This window comes from Pelodiscus sinensis, chromosome 4, assembly GCF_049634645.1.
Source record: "Pelodiscus sinensis isolate JC-2024 chromosome 4, ASM4963464v1, whole genome shotgun sequence".
Taxonomy (NCBI): Eukaryota; Metazoa; Chordata; order Testudines; family Trionychidae; genus Pelodiscus; species Pelodiscus sinensis.
Window position 1 is genome coordinate 133,402,291 of NC_134714.1, and position 23,262 is coordinate 133,425,552.

At 54.1% G+C, this 23,262-nt stretch overlaps 2 protein-coding genes across 2 annotated transcripts in view; both read left to right on the forward strand.

Moving 5' to 3' along the window:
• Window positions 1–23,262, forward strand: part of LOC112544696 (uncharacterized) — a 53,956-nt gene that overhangs the window by 27,698 nt on the left and 2,996 nt on the right. The window contains exon 19 of the mRNA XM_075928845.1: window positions 21,906–22,118. Within this exon, the coding sequence (XP_075784960.1) occupies window positions 21,906–22,118 (213 nt within the window). The remainder of the gene's footprint in view (window positions 1–21,905; window positions 22,119–23,262) is intronic.
• On the forward strand, window positions 12,839–20,266 carry LOC142829035 (RING finger protein 112-like). The gene is given in 6 exon segments (XM_075926104.1): window positions 12,839–13,611; window positions 14,233–14,370; window positions 14,709–14,813; window positions 16,303–16,353; window positions 17,920–17,976; window positions 20,144–20,266. Coding segments are annotated over 6 exon segments (1,107 nt in total). The 5' UTR covers window positions 12,839–12,978.

The following is a 23,262-nucleotide window of genomic DNA, read 5'->3' on the forward strand; positions in this document are numbered from 1 at the left end:
GGCGAAGGCAGCGTCTAATTACAGATCTCGCCTTGTCAGGCCACAGACTTAGCCTGACTCTTGCTCTCTTGTTAACAAGACCAAGGTGGCTGCACACAAATTCCCTTATTCCCTTTTCCTGCCTCCACAGAGGTTAGAAGATCTCTAAATGCCCTTCCAACTTGTTCAGGTTAGTCTCCCAATGACACCTACATTTTCCCACCAGAAAAGCACATCAAAAACAACACTTTTCCCACACACAGAAATGTGTTTTGTGATGAAAACTCAGGTTTTTTGGTGACAAAAAGTCTCTAGAAATAGTTCCATCAGCTGGGAGGAGGGAGGATCGCAGCAACTGTATGATCATAAGGGCAGGAAAGAGGGAGTCTGAACTCATCTAAGTTGACTCATGTTACGGTCCGAGCGAGGACAGGAGTAGTGAGAACCGGGACACAACCCCACAGGGGCTGTGAGCCCCAGACTTACATTTCACTAGCCCAGTATTAAGTGTGAGCGTCTCAGCTATAGTAACAGCCTTAAATGGAGTCCCAAACAGTCCCCTCAGGCAGCCCGATCTATGTCGTGTAGGGGAGCCTGGTCGGCCGTTCCTTGACCACAGTGCGGATCTCTAACAAGCAAACCCAGGCCTGTCTCAAGTCTGGTGCACGTAGCACGCAGGCAAGGCTGGGGGGAGCTTTGAGAGGCAGGAATGTTTTGCACCATCATGCAGGTTAAGCCTGGGACAGCGAGCCCACGTCAAGAACACGTGACAAACGACCTTCATAGAATACTAGGACTGGAAGGGACCTTGAGAGGTCATCAAATCCAGTCCCCTGCCCTCACGGCAGGACCAAATACCATCTAGACCATCCCTGAGAGACATTTATCTAACCTGCTCTTAAATATCTCCAGAGATGGGGATTCCACAACCTCCCTGGGCAATTTATTCCAGTGTTTGACCACCCTGACAGTTAGGAACTTTTTCCTAATGTCCAACCTAAACCTCCCTTGCTGCAGTTTAATCCCATTGCTTCTTGTTCTATCCTCAGAGGCCAGGAAGAACAATTTTTCTCCCTCCTCCTTGTGACACCCTTTTAGATACCTGGTCCTAGTACTTCTGTTTCTGATCAGCAAAAATCCCAGATCCAGCCATAACACTGTTAATCACACCCGTAGTTTTTGCAACAACCTGAGTAACCGGCTGTACCCCCCAAAACGGGCATAATAGCTGCCTTACGCAATACGTCATCGACCGGTAGAGACAATTAGAATGACCAAGTTGGGGATAAATATAAGCGTAGAACCCAGCATCGGTGGAAGGGACGGGGTAAGGGGCCCTCACAGGCCTGGCCTTTGGGCAAGGCAAGTGAGGCGGATGTCTTGGGCCTTGCGCTGCCAGACTCCTGCCCACCCAGCTGCCCACTCGCTGCCCTAACTGGGAGCCGCGTGGCTTGGCCAATCACAGCCTTGAGCCCTGCAAACTCTTCGCCCGGGCCTGGGTCCTCACTTCCTTACTCGCTGCAAGAAAGAAGTTGGTGCCTGTTCCTACCGGCAAATGCTTTGTGGCCGCCTCTGTGCGCAGGGAAGGAAAGAGGCCGCGGCCTTCTGTCCGACAGCTGTAAGTTGCAAACAATGGAGCGGTGTGTGAGTTACAGAACTGAGGTCATGTCTGTGTATATCCTTGAAGTGAAGTATCCAATGGATTGCCCTGGGTGTAGGTGTTACCCTATTGCCTATGTACCTCTCCCGTGGGTTGGAACGGATTTCTGTAACTCGCCATTGCTTTCCGCTACTATTCTATGTGTAATAAACTTAGAGAGCCAGTTTCTCCTGGGTGTCTAGTGGCTACTTTCGCATCTATCCCAAACACACCACACCTCTTCCTCAGGAGAGAGATCGCTGGATCATTCCCTGGTTGGTCCACCCCCTCTGGGGCACCTGGCGCTGGCCACTGTTGGCAGGCAGGACACTGAGCTAGATGGACCTTTGTTCTGACCCGGTATGGCCGTTCTCATGTTCTTATGCCCTGGCCTGTTGGGACGTGTCACCTTCTTCTAAGTAATTTTCCATCTTAGCACCCCTCTTCCCCCACTGCCAGCTCTTGGGCTTCCAGTCCGGCCTCCTCCCGCTCTTGTGGCCAGCATCCCTAGCAGGGCTGTGACGTCTCCGCTCGGTGCTGGCTTTGTGTCCTGTCTGACACAGGTGGAACCCAAAAGCCAGCTGGGGGCTGAGGTTTAGAGGGGAGACAGCGCACGTCCTGGTTGCCAGCCCAGCCAGCCAACAAGGGCCTCAGAGCACCACATACCCTGGCTGTGCTGCTCCGGTCGTACCTCCTGCTCCTCGGGTGGGGGTGATGGGATCCCGGGGTCCCACCTGGAACTGTGGGCTCTCCATGCCCCTTTCTCTCTTTAGTTTGGGCTGTCCCTGACTGAGCTCTCCCAAGGGCCAGGTTTCGGGCTCTGATGTTCTCCTGCAGCAGCCAGTCCCTGGTGTATGTCCTGAGGCCTGACCCAAAGGCAGCACGAGATAAGTCAGGCCCCATCACAAGCAGATGTTTGTTTGGCAGTAGTGTCCGGGACACGAAGTGGGTAGCAGTATTGCTAGCAGTGCTAACACCCATGCATCAGAAATGCATTCTGGCCCAGCCATTCCCAGAGACGTGGAATCTGCCCCAAATACAGGTGAGACCTCATTGACCATCACCCCTAGTTGTACCACTATGTTCACCCCTTCTGTAAACCTCTGATGAATTTGGTACCACCTATGCCTTCTGAGGGATCAGTGAAAACTCATAATTTGCTGATCACTATTGTCCTGGTAAAAGATGTGTGGCAACATTGCACGTACAGTTATAAGATTCTTGGGGAATAAAAACAAACCAGAAACTCAGAATCCATGTCCAATCTGATCAACGGTGTCTGGTTCACATGTGGATTCAGTTCTGCAGTTTCTCTTTGAAATCTGGGTTTGAAGTTTTGTTGAAAGACCGCTACTAGGAATTCTCAGGGACTGGGAATGTCTGGCTTACTACAAATACTTTTTTTAATTGCTGGTTATTGAACTTTGATTCCCAATATCTTACTTCACTTACTAATTATCTGCCCTGAGGACTAAGATTTGTGGATTTTGTACTTTTGGTCTGACATTAATAATTAATTCGCTAATTTGTTAATTTCTTTCACTGGTCTTTGTGTTTCAGCAACTGGCTTTGTGATTTCAATGACTAGTTTCCTGCTTTTAATTACTTCTTTTTCTGACTCCGATTATTGGCTCGCTGAATCCCATTATTGACTTTCTTTGTCTTCAGCGATTGCTTTCCTATAATCAACCATTAAGTTTTCTGAGTTCAGTTACTATTGCTTTTTTATAACACCTAGTATTAGAATAATTCATAATAATTAATAATTATTAATGTTGAGTAACTGGCATTTGAAACTGTTTTATTTCTTAATTTAAGCAATATTTGCTCTTCAATTATCAGTTTTTATTCAATGTTGTTCATTGCCGATCCTGACTGGTCACCTTTAGTCATCTTCAGAGGGATGTTTTGGTCAAAATTCACCTCTTCCTTCTTCTTCTCCTTCTCTCTCTCTCTCTGATATTTTTTCATCTTGCAAAGGTTGGAAAGACATGTAGTCTACCCCAAATACAGGTGAGACCTCATTTACTGTCACTCCCTTGTGACCATCTGCATCCCTTTCATAAAACTTTGATTAATTTGGTACAAACTATGCTGACTGAGGTATCATTGAAAACTCATAATCTGCTGATCATCATTGTTCTGATAAAATATTTGTGGCAACATTGCACATACAGTCATAAGATTATGGGGGAAACTTAAAAAATCATGGATAGTCTTGTAGCACCTTAGAGACTAACAAAAATGTAGATGGCATCATGAGCTTTTGTGGGTACAACCCCACTTCTTCAGATGACTGGGGGTCCAGTTTCCAAATAAACAGCAGAGAAAGAGATGGGGGAGAGAAGGAAAAATGGGGCAAATTGTCAGTTACAGTGCCCATCCTAAATGAAGGTGATAGAGTGGTGGGAAATAAGGACAAGCCAGAAACTCAGAATCAAAGGACTATCCAATGTCTCAGACTCCCCATCTACAAAACAGAGATGATAAAACTTCATCTGTTTGCACCGTGAGCTCTTTGGCTTGAGACTGATGCAGATGTGCACAATGGGGGGCCTGATCTTAAGGGGGGCAAAGCACCTGGCAAATTGTGGTGCTAATCTCCCCTACCACAAAGCCCCTCGCTCCTTTCAGTAAACTGCTCTTAGGTAGAGCCCAGCCCACTTCCCGTCTGTGGAAGAGGGTCTGTACTCCACGGGGACCCTTCCGAGTTTCTCAGGGCAAGGGCCTGATGCAGAGCCCTATTATCCCAGCAGGGGTCTCTCTTTCTGCTTTTTCCTTAACTTCTTCCACTCTCTGACTCTCACTCCCCATTTCTACCTGCATCCTCCAGCACAGGCAGTGGGTATAAGAGGCAAGAGGAGGCATTGTCTTCCCTGGGTCTTAATGCTCGCTCTCTCTCCTCTTCCTATCCCTATTCTGATCCTTCCTGCCGGCTTCCACCGCTGGCTGTTGCAGCCTGGTGTGTCTCCCCCCGGAGCGGATCTGTTAACTTGCTAGTGAAAATCCTTCCCGCTGGCCAGACCTATTAGCCTCGTATTGGCCCTGTTAAAGAGCCATTCAGTGGTAATGAAGCGGTTTGTGAATTTACTGACAAGTACCGTTGTGTGTTGCTACGGCTGTTTAAAAAAATGTTTTCAATATTTCATCCTCATGTGGCTGAGGATTGTAAAAATCACAGCTCTAAAAAAAATCCTTGCATAGATTTTCTAGATGCACAATCCGAGTATTTAGCTTTGGCCTTATATGCTTGCATCTTCGACATGCAGTTTTTTAAATACATTCTGCAAAAGAGCACCCTTATCTAAAACACACATTGTAGTTACTACAGTAGCACAACGCGCTTCCAAAGTCTTCCCGTCCCATCTACCCATCCCTGCTCTCCTTTCACCCTCCTGCTGAAGAGGAACCTTAAACAGGCATCCTTTTTGCCTCCAGATAGCTGGACCAAATGAGTTTCCATTTCTTTATTTCTGACTATTTGATGAATTAGTTTGGAGAGACCCCTCTACCAAAATCAGTATCTGGCTAAGATACAAAACCCTCTGTTCTGCCTAAAATCTTTGGAAACGTATTTTTAACCTAAACATATTATGGAATTTCATAAATATGTTTATTGGTACGGAGATCACACAAAATAAATTTTGGCGGTGTCCCACCAGGAGACGACGTCTATCCCTGCCCACTGAAGGAGAGGCAGGGAGGGTGTTGGGGAAGGGGGTGTGAGTGGCAGATGCTGCGTGCCAGGGAGGGTGTTCATAGAATCATAGAATAATAGGACTGGAAGGGACCTCAAGAGGTCATCGAGTCCAGCCCCCCGCCCTCAAGGCAGGACCAAGCTCCGTCTACACCATCCCTGACAGATGTCTATCTAACCTGTTCTTAAATATCTCCAGAGAGGGAGATTCCACCACCTCCCTTGGCAATTTATTCCAATATTTGACCACCCTGACAGTTAGGAATTTTTTCCTAATGTCCAATCTAAACCTCCCCTGCTGCACTTTAAGCCCATTACTCCTTGTCCTGTCCTCAGAAACCAAGAGGAACAAATTTTCTCCTTCCTCCTTGTGACACCCTTTTAGATATTTGAAAACCGCTATCATGTCCCCCCTTAATCTTCTTTTTTCCAAACTAAACAAGCCCAGTTCATGAAGCCTGGCTTCACAGATCATGTTCTCTAGACCTTTAATCATTCTTGTCGCTCTTCTCTGCACCTTCCTCTGTTACCAGGGGCCTCCTCCTCTTCCTTCCTCCTGGCAGGTTCTCAGGCAAGGGCTCGCTGCCTTTCACATGGCCACGCTTGCCCTGGAGTGGATGCTGCCCTGGGAGTGCGGGCATGAGCCTGCGCTGTGTGTGGCACGGCTGTGGGAGTGTGTCCATGACCCCACCAGCCTCATTGTTTCTAAAGGAGCAGAGCTGCACCATCACCACGGCCCCATTTTGAAATTACAATTTCAAACTAGACATTATTCCCTGGGAATTATAGCCTAGTATTTTGCAATAAGAAACCTGTTATTTCAAAATAATTATGAAATACTTGGCTGTCTGTGTGGACGCTCGCCTTGTTATTTTGAATTAACTCCCTCCTACAGACATGCCCCTAGGGACTGTCTGAGCCTCCTCATGCCATCACCAGGGTCTTTCTAGCAACTGGAAGAGAATATAATAGGAGGACAGTGACCATCACTTGGCCTCTCTCCCACCCCACCCGGCCTCAACTCAACCCAGGGAAGAGTGGCTGGAAGCCAGAGACCTGGAAGTGGAGAGATTGGTCCCAGGCTGAGGGGGGAATCCAGCCCGTGCATTGAAAACTGAGCTGCCTGGCAGTGAGTGGGGAGAGAAACACCTTGATTCAGTCCTGTCAGGCTGGAGACGGCCCACGCCCAAGGGTGCAGGAGGGGTTGTGAACCCCAGGAGTTCCTGTCCCCCACACTGGCTGGCAGGTAAACCTCAGCTTGTGACAAGGCCTGACTTTTGCTCTAGCGTCTCTTGCTGCCTCCAGTTCAGGCTTTACACCAGGCCCAGGTGTCAGGCTCTGACGTTCTCCTGCAGCGGCCAGTCCCTGGGTGAGCACTGCTGGAGAGAAAGGGGCATGGAGAGCCCACGGTTCCAGGTTGTACCCCGGGATCCCGTCACCCCCACCCGAGGAGCAGGAGGTCCGACCGGAGCAGCATGGCCAGGGTGTGTTGCGCTCCGAGGCCCTTGTTGGCTGGCTGGGCTGGCAGCCAAGATGTGCTCTGCCTCCTCTCTTGTGCCACTAAGCCTTAGCCCCCAGCTCTCTATCAGGTTCCACCTGTCAGACAGGAAACAAACCAGCACCGGGCGGAGACGTCCCAGCCCTGCTAGGGATGGGTGCTGGGCACAAGAGCCAGGGTGGGGTGAGGCTCGGGAGAGGGGAGGCCGGACTGGAGTGACATAGGCAGGCAGTGGGGGAGGGTAACTGGTCAAGATGGGAAGTGACCCAGAAGAACGTGACACGCCAGCAGGCCTGGGCAGAGCGATAAGGGAGAGGGCAGGGCAGGGAGTTTGCTCCAGGAACCCCTGCACAGGGAGGAGGGAGACAGAGTGGGAAGGATGCATGCGTCCCTGGCCTGAGTAAAGGTCCGTCCTACCCTCAGCACTGGGAACCTGGGAAAGGAGAGAGAAAGGGAGAGGGAGGGAAAGGGGGAGATCTGGCCATCTCTGAGGGGTCTCGTCAATCCATGTCTGATTTCTTCCCCTTTTATGTCCCCCTCCCCCCAGGTGGTCTCTGCTTCTTGCTTTCCTCTCCCTGTCTGATCCCCCCTCTTCTCTCTCTGCACCCTCTGGTCTCCCACTTGCCAGCCTGGGCCCAGGCCTCTGGGCTTCTCTGTGTCCCTCCATCTCCTGCCCAGTGCCCAAAGCAGCAACCCCAGTGCAGGGCCACATCCGGCCCCCCCCCCCCGACACACCTCTCGTCCCGCCCCAGGACAGCACATAAGACGCAGGGCATTCACTTTCACTTCTCAGAGCGAGCAGGGCGGCTCAGAGACAGGCTGGCTAGAGGCCCGGGGTAAGACGGGGTAGGGGAGGTGGTTTGACCCGATTTACCCAATTTGCTGCTTTGTTGGGTCCAGGGCCTGGCACCCCCTGACCAGGCTCCCACCTGTTTCATTGGCAGGATGGAGCCTTTCCCCTTCCCAGGGCAGGACCCTCTCCTCCCCCGCCCCCGCATGTTCCCCCTTCCCCATGGAAAAGGCCATCGGGATGTGGAACTGAGGTTGAAGAGGATTATTAAGGGAGCAGGAAGGAATCCATTGATCATCCTTCATGTAGGAATAAATGATACAGCTAGATTCTCGCTGGAACGAATTAAGGGAGACTATGCTAGGCTGGGGAGGATGCTTAAGGAAACTGAGGCTCAGGTGATCTTTAGTGGGATTCTGCCTGTTCCTAGAGAAGGGCAACAAAGATGTGACAGGATTATGATGATCAATAGATGGCTTAGGCAGTGGTGCTATAAGGAGGGCTTTGGGATGTATGGTCACTGGGAGGCATTTATGGACAGAGGACTGTTCTCTAGAGATGGACTTCACCTAAGTAGGGAGGGAAATAGACTTCTAGGATGGAGGCTGGCTCAACTGATTAAGAGAGCTTTAAACTAGGAATAAGGGGGAGACGGTTGGGAGATGTCCAGGTAATCTCTACGCCGGATTTTAACACTGAGAGGGAGGAAAACGAAGTAAGAGAGGATATAGCTGGGGGTAGGAGAATGGACATGAGGAAGGGTAGGGTGGATACTAGTCTAATAGGTCATATTGGAGGTATAACGTCCATGCCAAATTGGGTAAAGAATGTGAATGAGGCCAAACTGCAAAAATGAAGATGTTTGTACACCAATGCGAGGAGCCTAGGTAACAAAATGGAGGAACTAGAGCTACTGGTCCAGGAAGTGAAACCAGATATTATAGGAATAACAGAAACATGGTGGAATACTAGGCATGACTGGAGTACAGGTATTGAAGGGTATGTGCTGTTTAGGAAAGACAGAAATAAGGGTAAAGGTGGTGGAGTCGCATTGTATATCAAAGATGAGGTAGATTGTAAAGAAATAAAAAGTGATGGAATGGAGAAGACAGAGTCTGTTTGGGCAAAAATCACATTGGGGAAGAAAACTATCAGACCCTCCCCTGGGATAGTGCTTGGGGTGTGTTATAGACCACCAGGATCCAATATAGATATGGATAGAGACCTCTTTAATGTTTTTAATGAAGTAAATACTCATGGAAACTGCGTAATCATGGGAGATTTCAACTTTCCAGATATAGACTGGAGAACTAGTGCCAGTAATAATAATAGGGCTCAGATTTTCCTAGATGTGATAGCTGATGAATTCCTTCATCAAGTAGTTGCAGAACCAACAAGGGGGGATGCTATTTTAGATTTGGTGTTGGTTAGTAGTGAGGACCTCATAGATGAAATGGTTGTAGGGGACAACCTTGGCTCGAGTGATCATGAGCTAATTCAGTTCAAATTAAATGGAAGGATAAACAAAAATAAATCTGAGATGAGGGTTTTTGATTTCAAAAGGGCTAACTTTAGTAAATTAAGGAAATTAGTTAGGGAAGTTGATTGGACTAAAGAAATTATGGATCTTAAAGTGGAGGAGGCCTGGAATTATTTTAAGTTAAAGTTGCAGAAGCTATCAGAAGCCAGTATCCCAAGAAAGATGAAAAAATGTATAGGCAGGTGTGTTAGACCAAGCTGGATGAGCAAGCATCTCAGAGAGGTGATTAAGAAAAAGCAGAAAGCATATAAGGAGTGGAAGATGGGAGGGATCAGCAAAGAAAGCTACCTTATTGAGGTTAGAGCATGTAGGGACACAGTGAGACAGGCTAAAAGTCAGGTAGAGTTGGACCTTGCAAAGGGAATTAAAACCAATAGTAAAAGGTTTTATAGCCATATAAATAGGAAAAAAAGCAGTAGGACCACTAATTACTAAGGATGGAGTGGAGGTTAAGGATAATCTAGGAATGGCCCAATATCTAAACAAATACTTTGCTTCAGTCTTTAATAAGGCTAATGAAGAGCTTAGGGATAATGGTAACATAACAAATGGGACTGAGGATAAGGAGGTAAATATTACCATATCGGAGGTAAAAGCCAAACTTGAACAGCTTAATGGGAGTAAATCGGGGGGCCCAGATAATCTTCATCCAAGAATATTAAAGGAACTGGCACATGAACTTGCAAGTCCATTAGCAAAATGTTTTAATAAATCTCTAAACTCAGGGGTTGTACCATTTGACTGGAGAATTGCTAATATAGTTCCTATTTTTAAGAAAGGGAAAAAAAAGCGACCCGGGTAACTATAGGCCTGTTAGTTTGACATCTGCAGTATGCAAGATCTTGGAAAAAAATTTGAAGGAGAAAGTAGTTAGGGACATTGAGCCTAATGGCAATTGGGACAAATTACAACATGGTTTTACAAAAGGTAGATCGTGCCAAACCAACCTGATCTCCTTTTTTGAGAAAGTAACAGATTTTTTAGATAAAGGAAATGCAGTGGATCTAATCTACCTCTACTTTAGTACGGCATTTGATACAGTACCACATGGGGAATTATTGGTTAAATTGGAAAAGATAGGGATTAATATGAAAGTTGAGAGGTGGATAAGCAACTGGTTAAAGGGGAGACTACAGCGGGTTATATTGAAAGGTGAACTGTCAGGTTGGAGGAAGGTTACTAGCGGAGTTCCTCAGGGATCAGTTTTGGGGCCAATTTTATTTAATCTTTTTATCGCTGACCTTGGCACCAAAAGTGGAAGTGTCCTGATAAAATTTGCGGATGACACAAAGTTGGGAGGTATTGCCAATTCAGAAAAGGATCGGGATATCATACAGGAAGATCTGGATGATCTTGTAAATTGGAGTGATAGCAATAGGATGAAATTTAATAGTGAGAAGTGTAAGGTTCTGCATTTAGGGATTAATAACAAGAATTTTAGTTATAAGCTGGGGACACATCAGTTGGAAGTAACGGAGGAGGAGAAGGACCTCGGAGTCCTGGTTGATTATAGGATGACTATGAGCCACCATTGTGACATGGCCGTGAAAAAGGCTAATATGGTCTTGGGATGTATTAGGCGAGGTATTTCCAGTAGGGATAAGGAGGTGTTAGTGCCATTATACAAGGCATTGGTGAGACCCCATTTGGAATACTGTGTGCAATTCTGGTCTCCCATGTTTAAGAAGGATGAATTCAAACTGGACCAGTACAAAGAAGGGCCACTAGGATGATCCGAGGAATGGAAAACCTGTCTTATGAAAGGAGACTCAAGGAGCTTGGCTTGTTTACTTTAACCAAAAGAAGGCCGAAGGGGGGACATGATTGCACTCTTTAAATATATTAGAGGGATAAATACCAGGGAGGGAGAGGAATTATTTAAGTTTAATACCAATGTGGACACAAGAACAAATGGATATAAGCTGGCTAGTAGGAAGTTTAGACTTGAGATTAGACGAAGGTTTCTAACCATTAGAGGAGTGAGGTTCTGGAACGGCCTTCCAAGGGAAGTAGTGGGGGCAAAAGATCTATCTGGTTTCAAGATTAAACTAGATGGGTTTATGAAGGGGATGGTTTGATGAGATAACATGATCTTGGTAACTAATTGACCATTCATTATCAGTGGGAAATAGGTCACTGGAGGGATGATAGGAGTTACTATAGAGAACTTTCTGGGTGTCTGGCTGGTGAGTCTTGCCCACATGCTCAGGGTTCAGCTGATTGCCATATTTGGGGTTGGGAAGGAATTTTCCTCCAGGGTAGATTGGCAGAGGCCTGGAGGTTTTTCGCCTTCCTCTGTAGCATGGGGCACAGATCACAGCTGGAGGATTCTCTGCATCTTGGGGCCTTCAAAGTATTTGAAGGCTTCAATATCTGAGATCTAGGTGAGAGGATTATTCTAGGAGGGGTGGGTGAGATTCTGTGGCCTGCACTGTGCAGGGGGTCGGACTGGGTGATCATAATGGTCCCTTCTGACCTTGGAGTTTGAGTCTATGGCTACGTCTACACTGGCCCCTTTTCCGGAAGGGGCATGTTAATTTCAGAATCCGTAATAGGGAAATCCGCGGGGGATTTAAATATCCCCCGCGGCATTTAAATTAAAATGTCCGCCGCTTTTTTCCGGCTTTTAAAAAAGCCGGAAAAGAGCGTCTACACTGGCCCCGATCCTCCGGAAAAAGCGCCCTTTTCCGGAGGATCTTATTCCTACTCCCACCAGTGAGACCACTGAGAGCCGGGCCAATCAGCACCCAGCTCACTGTATGATGGACAGAAGCGATTTCCTTGCTGTGCCCTGGGCGTGTCCTTTCTTAAGGCTGGGGGAGTGGTTTCCCCGGCCCAGGTTCCAGCAGCCCCGTCTTGCCCAGCCGCCCTCGGCAGCGACTCCGACCCAGATCGGACCCCTCAGAGGTTTGTGCACCGGCCAGACGAGAGGCAGCCAGAGATGATCTGGCACATGGCGCCTTCACCAGCTTCCCCAACAGCCCCAGTGCTAGGGCAGGCTGGGCCCAGCCAACAACCGGCTCCGTGATACCGACAGTGTTGGCCAGGCTTACAGGTGCAGGGCTCCAGGTGCAGGCTCACAGGCACTGGGACACTAACAGAACACAGAGGGGGATGGATAATCAGCTGGACGAAGCCCCCAGAGGACTGTCTGGCCAAGAGGGAAGAGAACACACAAAGTGGAATCGCGAGTCGGAGCAGGGAGGTCGTTGAACCTCGGGATCTGGCCTTGGTGTGACCACAGCTGCAATCCTGGGTCCAGTTCTGGAGCCCTCGGTTCTGGGAGGGGGGATCAGTCAGAGAGGGGGCAGGGAAGGAGCCATAGAAAACATGGCCCAGAGTGAGGAGTCCGGGGGTGCCAGTGACTGAGCAACCAATGCGGAGCCCCACCACTGACTCCAGCCCAGTCTACATGTAGCCCCCCAGGGAACAAATATTTCCTCCCGGGCTCCTCAGGCGAGCAGAGAAGTTCTCAGGTGACCCCACGGCTGGACGTGGGAACTGGATGCTCCATCAAGGGGGCTGTTTCAATGAGACCTACTCTTGGTCTCACAGGAATTTCCTGGGGGCTGTTCTCTGGCCACTCCGCATTGGTTCCTCCAAGCCTGGGAATCTGCCAACCTGCTCTATGGCTTCTGGGAACCCGGTTTCTTGCTGTAGGAAGGTAAACTGAGTCACAGAGCTTGTTCTCTGAAATGTTCCCACATCTCCTCCTTCCTTTCACCCAGCCTCCTGCTGTCAGGAAGGGGCCCAGCTGGGCTGGGATCAGCCACCCTCCAGCCGAGCCCTTCCGCTCCTCAGTCGGTCGGTTCTCCCCACTCCGTGGGCGGGAGGGATGGAGCGACTCCGGGAGGACGTCACCTGCTCCATCTGCCTGGACGTCTTGGAGGACCCCGTCTCCATCGAGTGCGGCCACAACTTCTGCCGGGGCTGCCTCGCCACTCACTGGCGCGGGGTCTCAGCCCAGGCACCGTGCTGCCCCGAGTGCCGCCGGCCCTGCGCCAGGGACAGGATGATCCCAGACACGAGGCTGAGAGCCCTGGTGGAGAAAATCACGGAGCCCCCGCAGGACGCGATAGAGCCGGTCAGACCAGACAGGCCAGAGGGGGAAAGGGGCCGGGCTCCTGCTGGCCCCCGGGCAGGGATGGACTGGATGCAGGGGTGGGAAATGGGACACAGGGCCCTTCATCTCTAGGGGGTGCTGGCTCTGATGTGGGGGGCAGGGGCCTGGCTGGCTCTGCGGTGGGGTCCCAGCTCTGACCCTGCTCTCTCCCTGCAGCAGGGGCCGGTGCAGCTGGTGCGTCTGGATGAGGAAGGGGGCCTGACCCTGGACGAGGAAGCCCTGAGCCGCTGCCTGGAGCAGGGTGGGGTGGGGGACGCCCCCGTCTGCCTGGTGTCCGTCATCGGGGAGCAGCGCCGGGGCAAATCCTTCCTGCTGAACTGCCTCCTGCGCCGGCTCCGCAGCCCAGTGAGTGGGGGATGGGACACCCAGCTATGGCCCCGCCCCTTGTTCCACAGACCCCGCCCTCTCAAGCCAGAGCCCCACCCCCTGCACCACAGAACCCGCCATGCCAAGACAGGGAATACCCTCAGCTACCTTTTCAGCCTGGGTCCCACCCCGTTTACCCCAGGCCCAGGGTGTCCAGGCCTCCCAGTTTTGGTCACCACGGAAACCTGGCAGTGTCCCGTCAGCACAACCAACTGATTGTTAAAAGTCCAGGTGGCTGCAGGAACCGGCCTCTGCCACTGGGGGGCAGGTGGGGCAGCAGCATTTTTGGTGGATCCTGCTGTGCCCCGAACACCCCCCGCCCTTCTGTGCCCCGACCGGGCAGGCTCTGCATCAGCAGCGAATGAGCCCTGGAAGGGGGGGAGGGGCTGAGCAGGGGTTGGACAGAGAATGACATAACGGGGGGGGGGGGGGAGAGAACAGGGGGTGGAGCCTCATGGAGGGGCGGGGCAGGGGGCGGGGCTAGGGTTCGGGGCTGGGTTTTCAGGCATTAGAAAGTTGATGACCTAGGCAGGCCCCGCCCCCCGAACACTCCAGACCCAGCCCCAGCCCCCAAGTGACCTCTCTCTGGTTCCCCCACAGGAGGCCGGGGACACGGCGTGGATGGAGCCAGAGGACGAGGCGCTGGGGGGATTTGAGAGCTGCACCGGGACTGACACTGTGACCAGAGGGGTGTGGATGTGGGGCCAGCCCCTGTGGGTCCAGGAGCAGGGGAGGAAGGTGAGTGGGGCAGGCGGGTGGATGGGGATGTAGGGAAGGACAATGAGGGGAAGTGGGGGGGGCAGGATCATGGAGGGCACTGGAGTACTGAGGGAGGGGAATGAATGAATCTGGGGAGGGCAGGTTACCAGCCCTGGGGCTCCCCACACGCACTGGAAAGGGTAGGGGGTGGGAGATGATCACAGTCTGCTTCTGCCCCAAGCCCTGTCTCCAACAGAAGCAACCAGGCCAGGCCCCAAGGAGCCAGTCAGGGGAGGTGCCAGGGCTGGCGACACGAGGGTGGTGTGAGCACAGGGCGGCTGTGGGAGCTGGATGTGTCCGTGTGTCTGTCCCTGCAGGTGGCCGTGTTTCTGGTGGACACCGAGGGCTCCCTGGACCTGCAGCGCCACATGGAGACCAGCATCAAGCTCTCTGTGTTCAGCATCTTGCTCAGCTCCTACTGGGTGAGCTGCAGAGAGAAGGGAAGGGGCCCAGCAGGGGGCGCTGTGCTGCAGGGAGCAGGGTGGGGGCCCAGCAGGGGGCGCTGTGCTGCAGGGAGCAGGGCGGGGGCCCAGCAGGGGGCGCTGTGCTGCAGGGAGCGGGGCGGGGCCCAGCAGGGGGCGCTATGCTGCAGGGAGCGGGGCGGGGGCCCAGCAGGGGGCGCTGTGCTGCAGGGAGCGGAGCAGGGTCCAGCAGGGGGTGCTGTGCTGCAGGGAGCAGGGTGGGGGCCCAGGAGGCAGCGCTGTACTGCAGGGAGCAGGGTGGGGGCACAGCAGGGGGCGCTGTGCTGCAGGGAGTAGATGGGGGCCCAACAGGGGGCGCTGTGATGCAGGGAGCGGGGTGGGGGCCCAGCAGGGGGTGCTGTGCTGCAGGGAGCAGGGTGAGGGCTCAGCAGGGGGCGCTGTGGTGCAGGGAGCAGGGTGGGGGCCCAGCAGGGGGCGCTGTGCTGCAGCGAGCAGGGTGGGGGCCCAGCAGGGGGCGCTGTGCTGCAGGGAGCAGGGTGGGGGCCCAGCAGGGGGCGCTGTGCTGCAGGGAGCGGGATGGGGTCCCAGCAGGGGGTGCTGTGCTGCAGGGAGCGGGGGGGGGGCCCAGCAGGGGGCGCTGTGCAGCAGGGAGCAGGGTGGGGGCCCAGCAGGGGGCGCTGTGCTGCAGGAAGCGGGGTGGGGGCCCAGCAGGGGGCGCTGTGCTGCAGGGAGCGGGGTGGGGGCCCAGCAGGGGGCGCTGTGCTGCAGGGGGCGGGGCGGGGGCCCAGCAGGGGGCGCTGTGCTGCAGGGAGCAGGGTGGGGGCCCAGCAGGGGGCGCTGTGCTGCAGGAAGCGGGGTGGGGGCCCAGCAGGGGGCGCTGTGCTGCAGGGGGCGGGGCGGGGGCCCAGCAGGGGGCGCTGTGCTGCAGGGAGCGGGGTGGGGGCCCAGCAGGGGGCGCTGTGCTGCAGGGGGCGGGGCGGGGGCCCAGCAGGGGGCGCTGTGCTGCAGGGGGCGGGGCGGGGGCCCAGCAGGGGGCGCTGTGCTGCAGGGAGCGGGGCAGGGGCCCAGCAGGGGGTGCTGTGCTGCAGGGGGCGGGGGCCCAGCAGGGGGTGCTGTGGTGCAGGGGGCGGGGCGGGGGCCCAGCAGGGGGCGCTGTGCTGCAGGGAGCGGGGCATGGGCCCAGCAGGGGGCGCTGTGCTGCAGGGAGCGGGGCAGAGGCCCAGCAGGGGGCGCTGTGCTGCAGGGAGCGGGGCAGGGGCCCAGCAGGGGGTGCTGTGCTGCAGGGAGCGGGGCAGGGGCCCAGCAGGGGGCGCTGTGCTGCAGGGAGCGGGGCAGGGGCCCAGCAGGGGGCGTTGTGCTGCAGGGAGCAGGGCGGGGCTTGGCACGGAGTGCTGGGGAGTTGGAGGAGTGTGGCGGGGTACACTGTACTGTGTGTACTGGAGGGGGGGTTGCAAGTGGGGACTCATCTTTCCTTCTCATTATTTTCTAGATCTTTAACGTTTCCAACACGTTTAAGCAGACGGAGGCCGATTACCTGGAGGTGGGTGGGGCAGGGGATATGCAGCTCACCAGAGACTCACCTACCAGCCAGGCCCCTGCTGGGGGATCCAGGAGTCCGGGCGGTGTGTGGACTGATATAGGGGAGGAAATTCCCAGACCATTTGGGAAGGGAAAGGAAACTAAACAATGCGCCTCTCAGTGAGTGGTTGTATAGTCGTCATAGTGACAGGGACTGTTTTGTCCCCCTTTTTTCTCCTCCTCTCAAATTCATGTTCCGACATGAGCTGTGCCCACCAAAGCTAATGGCAGATCCATTCCAAATGGCTTATTGTGAAATAGTGTCCACGCTGCAGGAAGCTCCCCTAATGTGGACGCGCCACCTCGATTTAGAGCCCCAGGAGGCGCTGGGAGAAGTTGCTTAGAATGGCCGGGGGAGGGGCTAGTTCGAAGTAGCAGCCCTGGAGCATCCACACTCCCGCTATTTCGAAGTGGCTATTGGGAAGAGGCGCGATTCCTCGCGGAGGGAGGGTTCCAGACGTGGGAACAAGCCGCCCGTTAGTTCGATGTGATTTCAAAACACTGGGATTGCTGGGGGGGACACTCGCTTGGTGATTTCGAAATAACGCCAGTTCCCTGGAAATAACGGTGCAGTGCAGATGCCCCCTAAGGCCACGCCCACACGGCAGCACCATTCCTGGAGGTACCCGAAATAGCTCGTCTGTGTCCTTTGAGCGCACCCGCTATTTAGATCTGTAACGGGCTCGCTGCTCCCTCACCCTGCAAACCTCATTGCTCCAGGAGGAAGGGATCTTTCCGAACAGCGATTTAAAGGGAACATCCGCCCAGCAAACCAGTGAGTGTGAAGTAACAGGCTTCTTATTCCAGAATAATAAACCCCCATTTCACAAGGAATAACACGAATATCGAAAATAGCCACTTTGAACTAGCTGGCATGTGAGCGGTCCAGGGTGCCTCCCCAGGCCAGTCAAAATAATTACTGCCCAGCACCTCCTGGGGCTCTAAACTGATGTAGCACATCCACATTAGGGGAGCTGCCTTGAACTCGTTTTGAGGTATCTCTGCAGGGTGGCCAGGCTTTTTCCAAATAGTTATTTCTGGAGTCATTAATCCAAAGGGGATTATTTTCAAATCCCCTTGTATTGCAGACACACCCTAAGGTGTCACAGAACTATGTGTTGGTTTGAAAGTTACCGACTGACACAGCCACCCCCTGAGACTTTCTGGGTTAAGTTACTAGTTTTCTGACTGTGATTATTGTCTTGATCAGTTCAATCATTAGCTTTCTGCACTTTCAGTGACTGCTTTTCTACAATCAACTATTGTGTTTTCTGAGTTCAGTTATTGATTTCATAGTTTATTACTGGTGTTGGGTTATTGGTGTTTGAAACTATGTTTTAATCCAGTTAATCTCTTCATTGATCAGTTTTCACTTCATGTTCATCAGGTTTTATTTTATTTTAGTGGTTTGTTTATCATAACTAATCTTGATTGGGTACCTGTAGTCATTTGTGGGGTGAGGTTTTGTTCAAAATAGAAGAAAAATTCCTTCTCTCTCCCCCTCTCCTTCTTTCTTTCTGCCTCTCAGATATTTCTCCGTGTTGCGAAAGAGGTTGGAGGGACCTGCAATCTGCCCTCAATTCAGGTAAGTCCTTATTTCCCATCATGCCACGTCCATCAGCCTCACTCTGTTCACCTATTTTAAAAGACTGTGATAAATCTAGTACACAGTCTGCCTTGTGAGGTGTCATTTGAAAACTCATAATTTGCTGATCGTTATTGTTCCATTAAAATATGTGTGGCAGCACTGTCTGTAAAGTTAGAAGATTTCACACTATGATATTACTAAACCATGTTTAAAGTCTGGGAAACAGCCACACACCAGTTCCTTGGAGACAAAAGGCAAAATGATGCCTTGGCCAAACAGCATCACAATCAAATGACCCTTGTCTTCCTAAATGGCTGTTCTTTGGCAGGAAAGAGTGTTGGAGGGAAAAACTACATCTTGATTAAGAAACATTTTGAGGTTCCCCTCCACACAGACTTTCTCTCTTCTGAATGTAATTTTGTGCTGACTCTCAAAGAAGAGGGAACACTGTGAGAAGGGAAAGCAGACACCCCAAATCCACCCTCTCCTTTTCTGTTTGTCCACAACATGGACAACACCTGAAAAACAGAGGAATCAGCACTGGATGGGGGAGGGAAATTTGGCCAGTCAGACGGGTGGAAGATGTGGTGAAGGACACTTTGCTTGAATTCTCTTTGCTTGATGAGTGGGCATTAGGTGTATTTTACTTGTATTTTCTTGCGGCCAATATTGGCTTTTATGCCTCATTATTTGTAATTGCTTAAAATCTCTCTCCAGCAGCTAATACATTAGTTTCCTTTTTCATCTGCACCAGTGTGTTTGGATTCATGTGCAGTTTAGACCTCCCTGGCCTCGCACACTCATAGGATCAGAGACTCATAGAACCCTAGAACTGGAAGGGACCTCGAGAGTCATTGTGTCCAGTCCCCTGCCCTCACGGCAGGACCAAGCACTGTCTAGATCATCCCTGACAGGTGTCTGTCCAACCTGCTCTCAGATACCTCCGGGTATGGAAATTCCACAATCTCCCCAGGCAATTTATTCCAGTGTTTCACCACCCTGGCAGGTAGGAAATTTTTCCTGGACTTCCATCCCTGGCCAGGCTGCCGCTGACCCCGGTTCCAACCAGGCTTGTAATGCTGGCTCTGCCGCCACTGGCCCTGGATGCCAGCCCTGGCTCCTTGGCCACTGGCTCCAGTCCCAGTCCTGCAGAGCCAACAGCCCCCTGCCACTGGTCTGCAGACCCAGGGCTCTGTGGTCCAGGGACATCCCTCCTTTGCTAGATCATAGAGGTTGTCGGCATTTGGAGAGAGCAGGATTTGCTCGTGGCCCTTTCTGTGGCTCACACATTGGACTGTCCATGGGCGGGTGTTGTCCAGGGGGCCGGGCAGTGCCACACACACACTTCTGGGGCATGGCTGAGCCTGGGAGTTGGCTGGTGCTGCCCTGCAAGATGGCTGGCTCCAGCGCTCACACAATGGGGCTGGGAGCGATTTACCCGCCGGAAGCAGGGGGTGGGCAGACACTAGTGGCCAACCTACAATAAGGTTCCTCAGCTCTCGCCCTCACGTGCCCCCTCTGCTTGTGCTACATGGACGCCACTTCATCATCTCCATCATCTTCATCCTCCGGACCCATGGGAAGGAGGCCCTTGTAGAATCCACTGGGACTTCATCAGGGTCCACCCACCACCAACCTCAGCCTGGGCCAGTCCCCACAAGAGACCCACTTCACAGAGCCATGGGACACTGCAACAGGGAGGGACCTCACGGCAGGACCCAGCACCATCTAGACCATTCCTGACAGGGATGTGCCCAACCTTCTCTTAAATATCTCCAGAGCAACCCCCCAGGTAATTTATTCCCTAATGTCCAGCCTGGGCACTACTCAAACCAGGGCTACACGGGAAAGGGGCTGGCGGTTCTGACGGCTCCCGTGATCTCCGTGCGCCAGACTGGTCCATGAGCCAGCCCTCTGGGAATTCAGGCATAGGAGGAGGCTCTGCAGGTAGGTGCCTTTTACCAGGCCCAGCTGGACAGTGAACACAGACCTGGGATTGCTGGTTCTAGGCCCCATCCCGCCAGCCTGACCCCTTCTTATCATTCATTGTCTCTGTTCCCAGCGCACCACTGAGCCCCTGCCCCAGACGTTGGGCTGGAGGCAGCCTCCAGGTCTGCCCCCTCCCTGTGCCCCAGCGTGACCCTCCCCATGCTCTGTCCTGCAGCACTTGGACCTGTTGGTGCGGGACTGGCAGCTCTCGGAGGCCTACGGCACGGCGGGGGGGCAGGAGTATCTTGGAAAAATCGCCCGGGTAAGGCTCCAGGTCAGGCTCCCCGTGTGTTCCTGACAGCAACTGATGGGACATTGGGGAAGAGCTGAACTGTCCCATGTGGGGGCAGGAGGGAATTCCTTCTGACATGTGCAAATGTCCCTTTGGCTCCCATAGGACCTGGTGGCCCCTGCTGAGCAGCCCCTGGCATTGGAAGCCCTGCAGGCCAGTGGCACCCAGTGCTACCTACTGCCCCACCCTGGCACCAGGTTCACCAGGAGCAGGGCAGGGATGCTGAGTGGTGAGAGCCCATCTTCTGCCCTCTCCCTCCCCAGACTGCTCCCAGCCCCATCTCCCCTCCTGAGCTCACCCCATTGGCTTAGAACTGGCTGTACAGCCCATTGCACAGAAATGCCCAATGGGTGAAACCATCTGTGGGGGCAGGGGAGGGGGACATGTGGGGGCTGCTGCTGAGCCCCTCTTTTTAGATCGTCAAAGCTCCTCTTGCACTAGATGTCTGAACCCTCCCAGCTGCCCCGCGCTGACCCCCCTTCCGTCAGGCAGTGGGGGAAGGTGCAAAGCGGCCACTGCCCAGAGATGGGGCCTCATTTCCTGGGGCCCAAACCAGCCCCCCACCCCATTCCCCATTCGCTTGTGCCCTGCCCCGGACACCTGGGTCCTTCCCCCTGCAGACATGGAGCCAGACTTCCGGCAGCACCTGTGCGACTACGTCAGCAGCCTGGCGCGCGCCGCAGGGACCCGCGTGCGGACGGACCGAGCCGGGAAGGCGCTGAGCGGGGCCCAGCTGGCTGCCAGGATCAAGGTGGGAGAGCGGGGTCTGCCCAAGGGGGGGCGGGCGGCTGGCAGAGGGCTGAAGGGAGCAGCCAGGAAATGGGGGGTCTAATCCGGAGGAGGCATGCTTGGCGGGAGGGGCAATGGGAGGCTGAGCTGTCCCTGATCCCGGGGCACCATGTTCTGTTCCTCACAGGCCGTCTCCCGGTACTTGAAGACCCAAGACTACGACTTCTCCTCCCCTGGGAAGGTACCAGGTTGTCCCCTTAGCCCCCCTCGACCCGTGTCACTCTGCCCAGCCTGGGTTTTCCTATTGACCCCGACCTCAAGTCCTCTCACTATGGGAGAACTGAACTAGGCCTGCAGGGGGCACCCCTCTCCTCCCCCCGCCATGTCCTGATCTGTGTCCACAGGCCCAAGAGATAAACCAGCCCCAAGGAGCCTTAATAGAGAACCAGCCCCCTCTATAGACCTAGTGGTCATAGGGCCAGGACTAGGGGTCATAATAAGGGTCTGGCCCTGCCTCTGCGGGAGCATGGTGGGTTGGGGAGGTGACAGCAGCGAGCGGGGTCCTGGAGCAATGGGGGGAGGTGGTGAGTGGGGGGCTCCCCATTCTCACATGGACCTGTTCCTGCCCCCTCCCTGCTTCCCCCACAGATGGCTGAGTCAATGGCCCAGATGAGAGAGGAGAAAAACAGCAAAGCCGTAGAAACAGCCAAGAGGGAATATCAGCAATTTGTGCAGGAGCTGGTGAGTGCGGAGGGGCTGTGGGGAGGGAGTGAGGGGCACTGGCAGGGATGGGGCAGGACTGAGCTGGCAAGGATTCTGGGGCTAAATTCAGGGGGCTGCAGGAGTGGGAGGCAGCGCCCCCTGTGGCTGCGTAACGCTACTGCTCACCCCAGTGGCCAATCTCCCCTCCTGGCAGGACCGTGGCCACCAGAGCACGCGCAGTATCCTGAGCATGGAGCCTGGGAAGATGCGGCGGCACCTGGAGGAGAAGCGCCAGGAGCTGCAGGGCCGCTGCCGGGAGGAGCTGTGGGGCCAGGCCCCCCAGAGACAGGCTGCCCTGCAGGAGCTGGAGGAGGAGCTGGCCGGGCAGGGGGCCCGGTTCCTGCAGGCCTACGAGCAGCGTTTCCAGGTAAATCAGGCCGTGGGGCTGGGCTGGGCTGTGCATTGGGGCGGGAGGGTCCTAGGGGGGGGATGGGCACAGGCAGGGAGGCAGGTGTCACTGCGGCTGTGGCCAGTGGCGTTGGGCCGGGGCCTCCCCCCCCCCCGGGGCTGGGCAGGTGGGCGGGAGCCCCGTGAGGACGGACGGCGGCTGAAATTCCGAGGGCGGCAGCGCCCCAGGACAGCCGGGTGATGGGGAGGGTGGGGCGGGGGGGGGTCAGCCCAGGAGCCCCGGCAGCAGGTGGACACGTGGCAGGAAGGAACCATCCCAGCCCACCTGGGTCCGGGTCTGTCCCCGACTGAGCACTGGGCTACTGTGGGCTGGGAAACGCCTGTTCATAGCTCAGTTCCCACGTGCCTGGCTCTGTCCCAGGACAGTCTGCACCTGGGTCTGTCTGGCCTTTCCCTTGTAAGTGAACGGGCCCCTCGTGGGAGGGAGCAGAGCCACGGAGCAGGGGGAGGAAGCGGGGGGGGGGATATTAAGACCCAGCGGTGCCACAAATTTTCAGATGCCCTACACAGCTGTGTGGTCTGCCTGGGGTATGGTTGGCCCTGGTCCGAGCCTCCTGCCCACCACAAGGTTCACTCGGTTTCATTGCTAACATGTGGTGCTCTGGTGCTTAGTGTGAGCCATGCTAGTCATTCAAAGACCATGGGTTCAAATCCCACCCCAGTTGATTTATTGAGTGGGGAGTACGTCAGGGGTGTCTGCTGTCGGGCCAGCTGCACACTCCGGTGATCGAGGCCTTCCTGTCTCTCCTCCATCGGAGGTTTATAGGGTTGGTGCTTTGGGAGCTGAAGCTGTGGCTGGTCTTGCCGATGACATGCTCCTCATAATCTAGGATCCGTGCGACCTGGCACAGGCGGAGGCCTACCAAGCCGTCTATTTGGCGGCCTCCTCCACCCATGTCAACTGTGTCAAGACTGGTGGTCAGAGATGGGTGGTGGGCAGGTACCGTCCCACCATCAGGCCGTCAGGCAGAGCATGGGTCTCCTGCTCTAACTGGGTGTTTTTCTTTCCCCCATGCATCCCTCCCCACTGGAGAACTGCCAGGGTTTGGAGGCCAGGGTGGGTGGGCGGCTGCAGAGATGGACAGGACTGCTCCAGTGTCTCT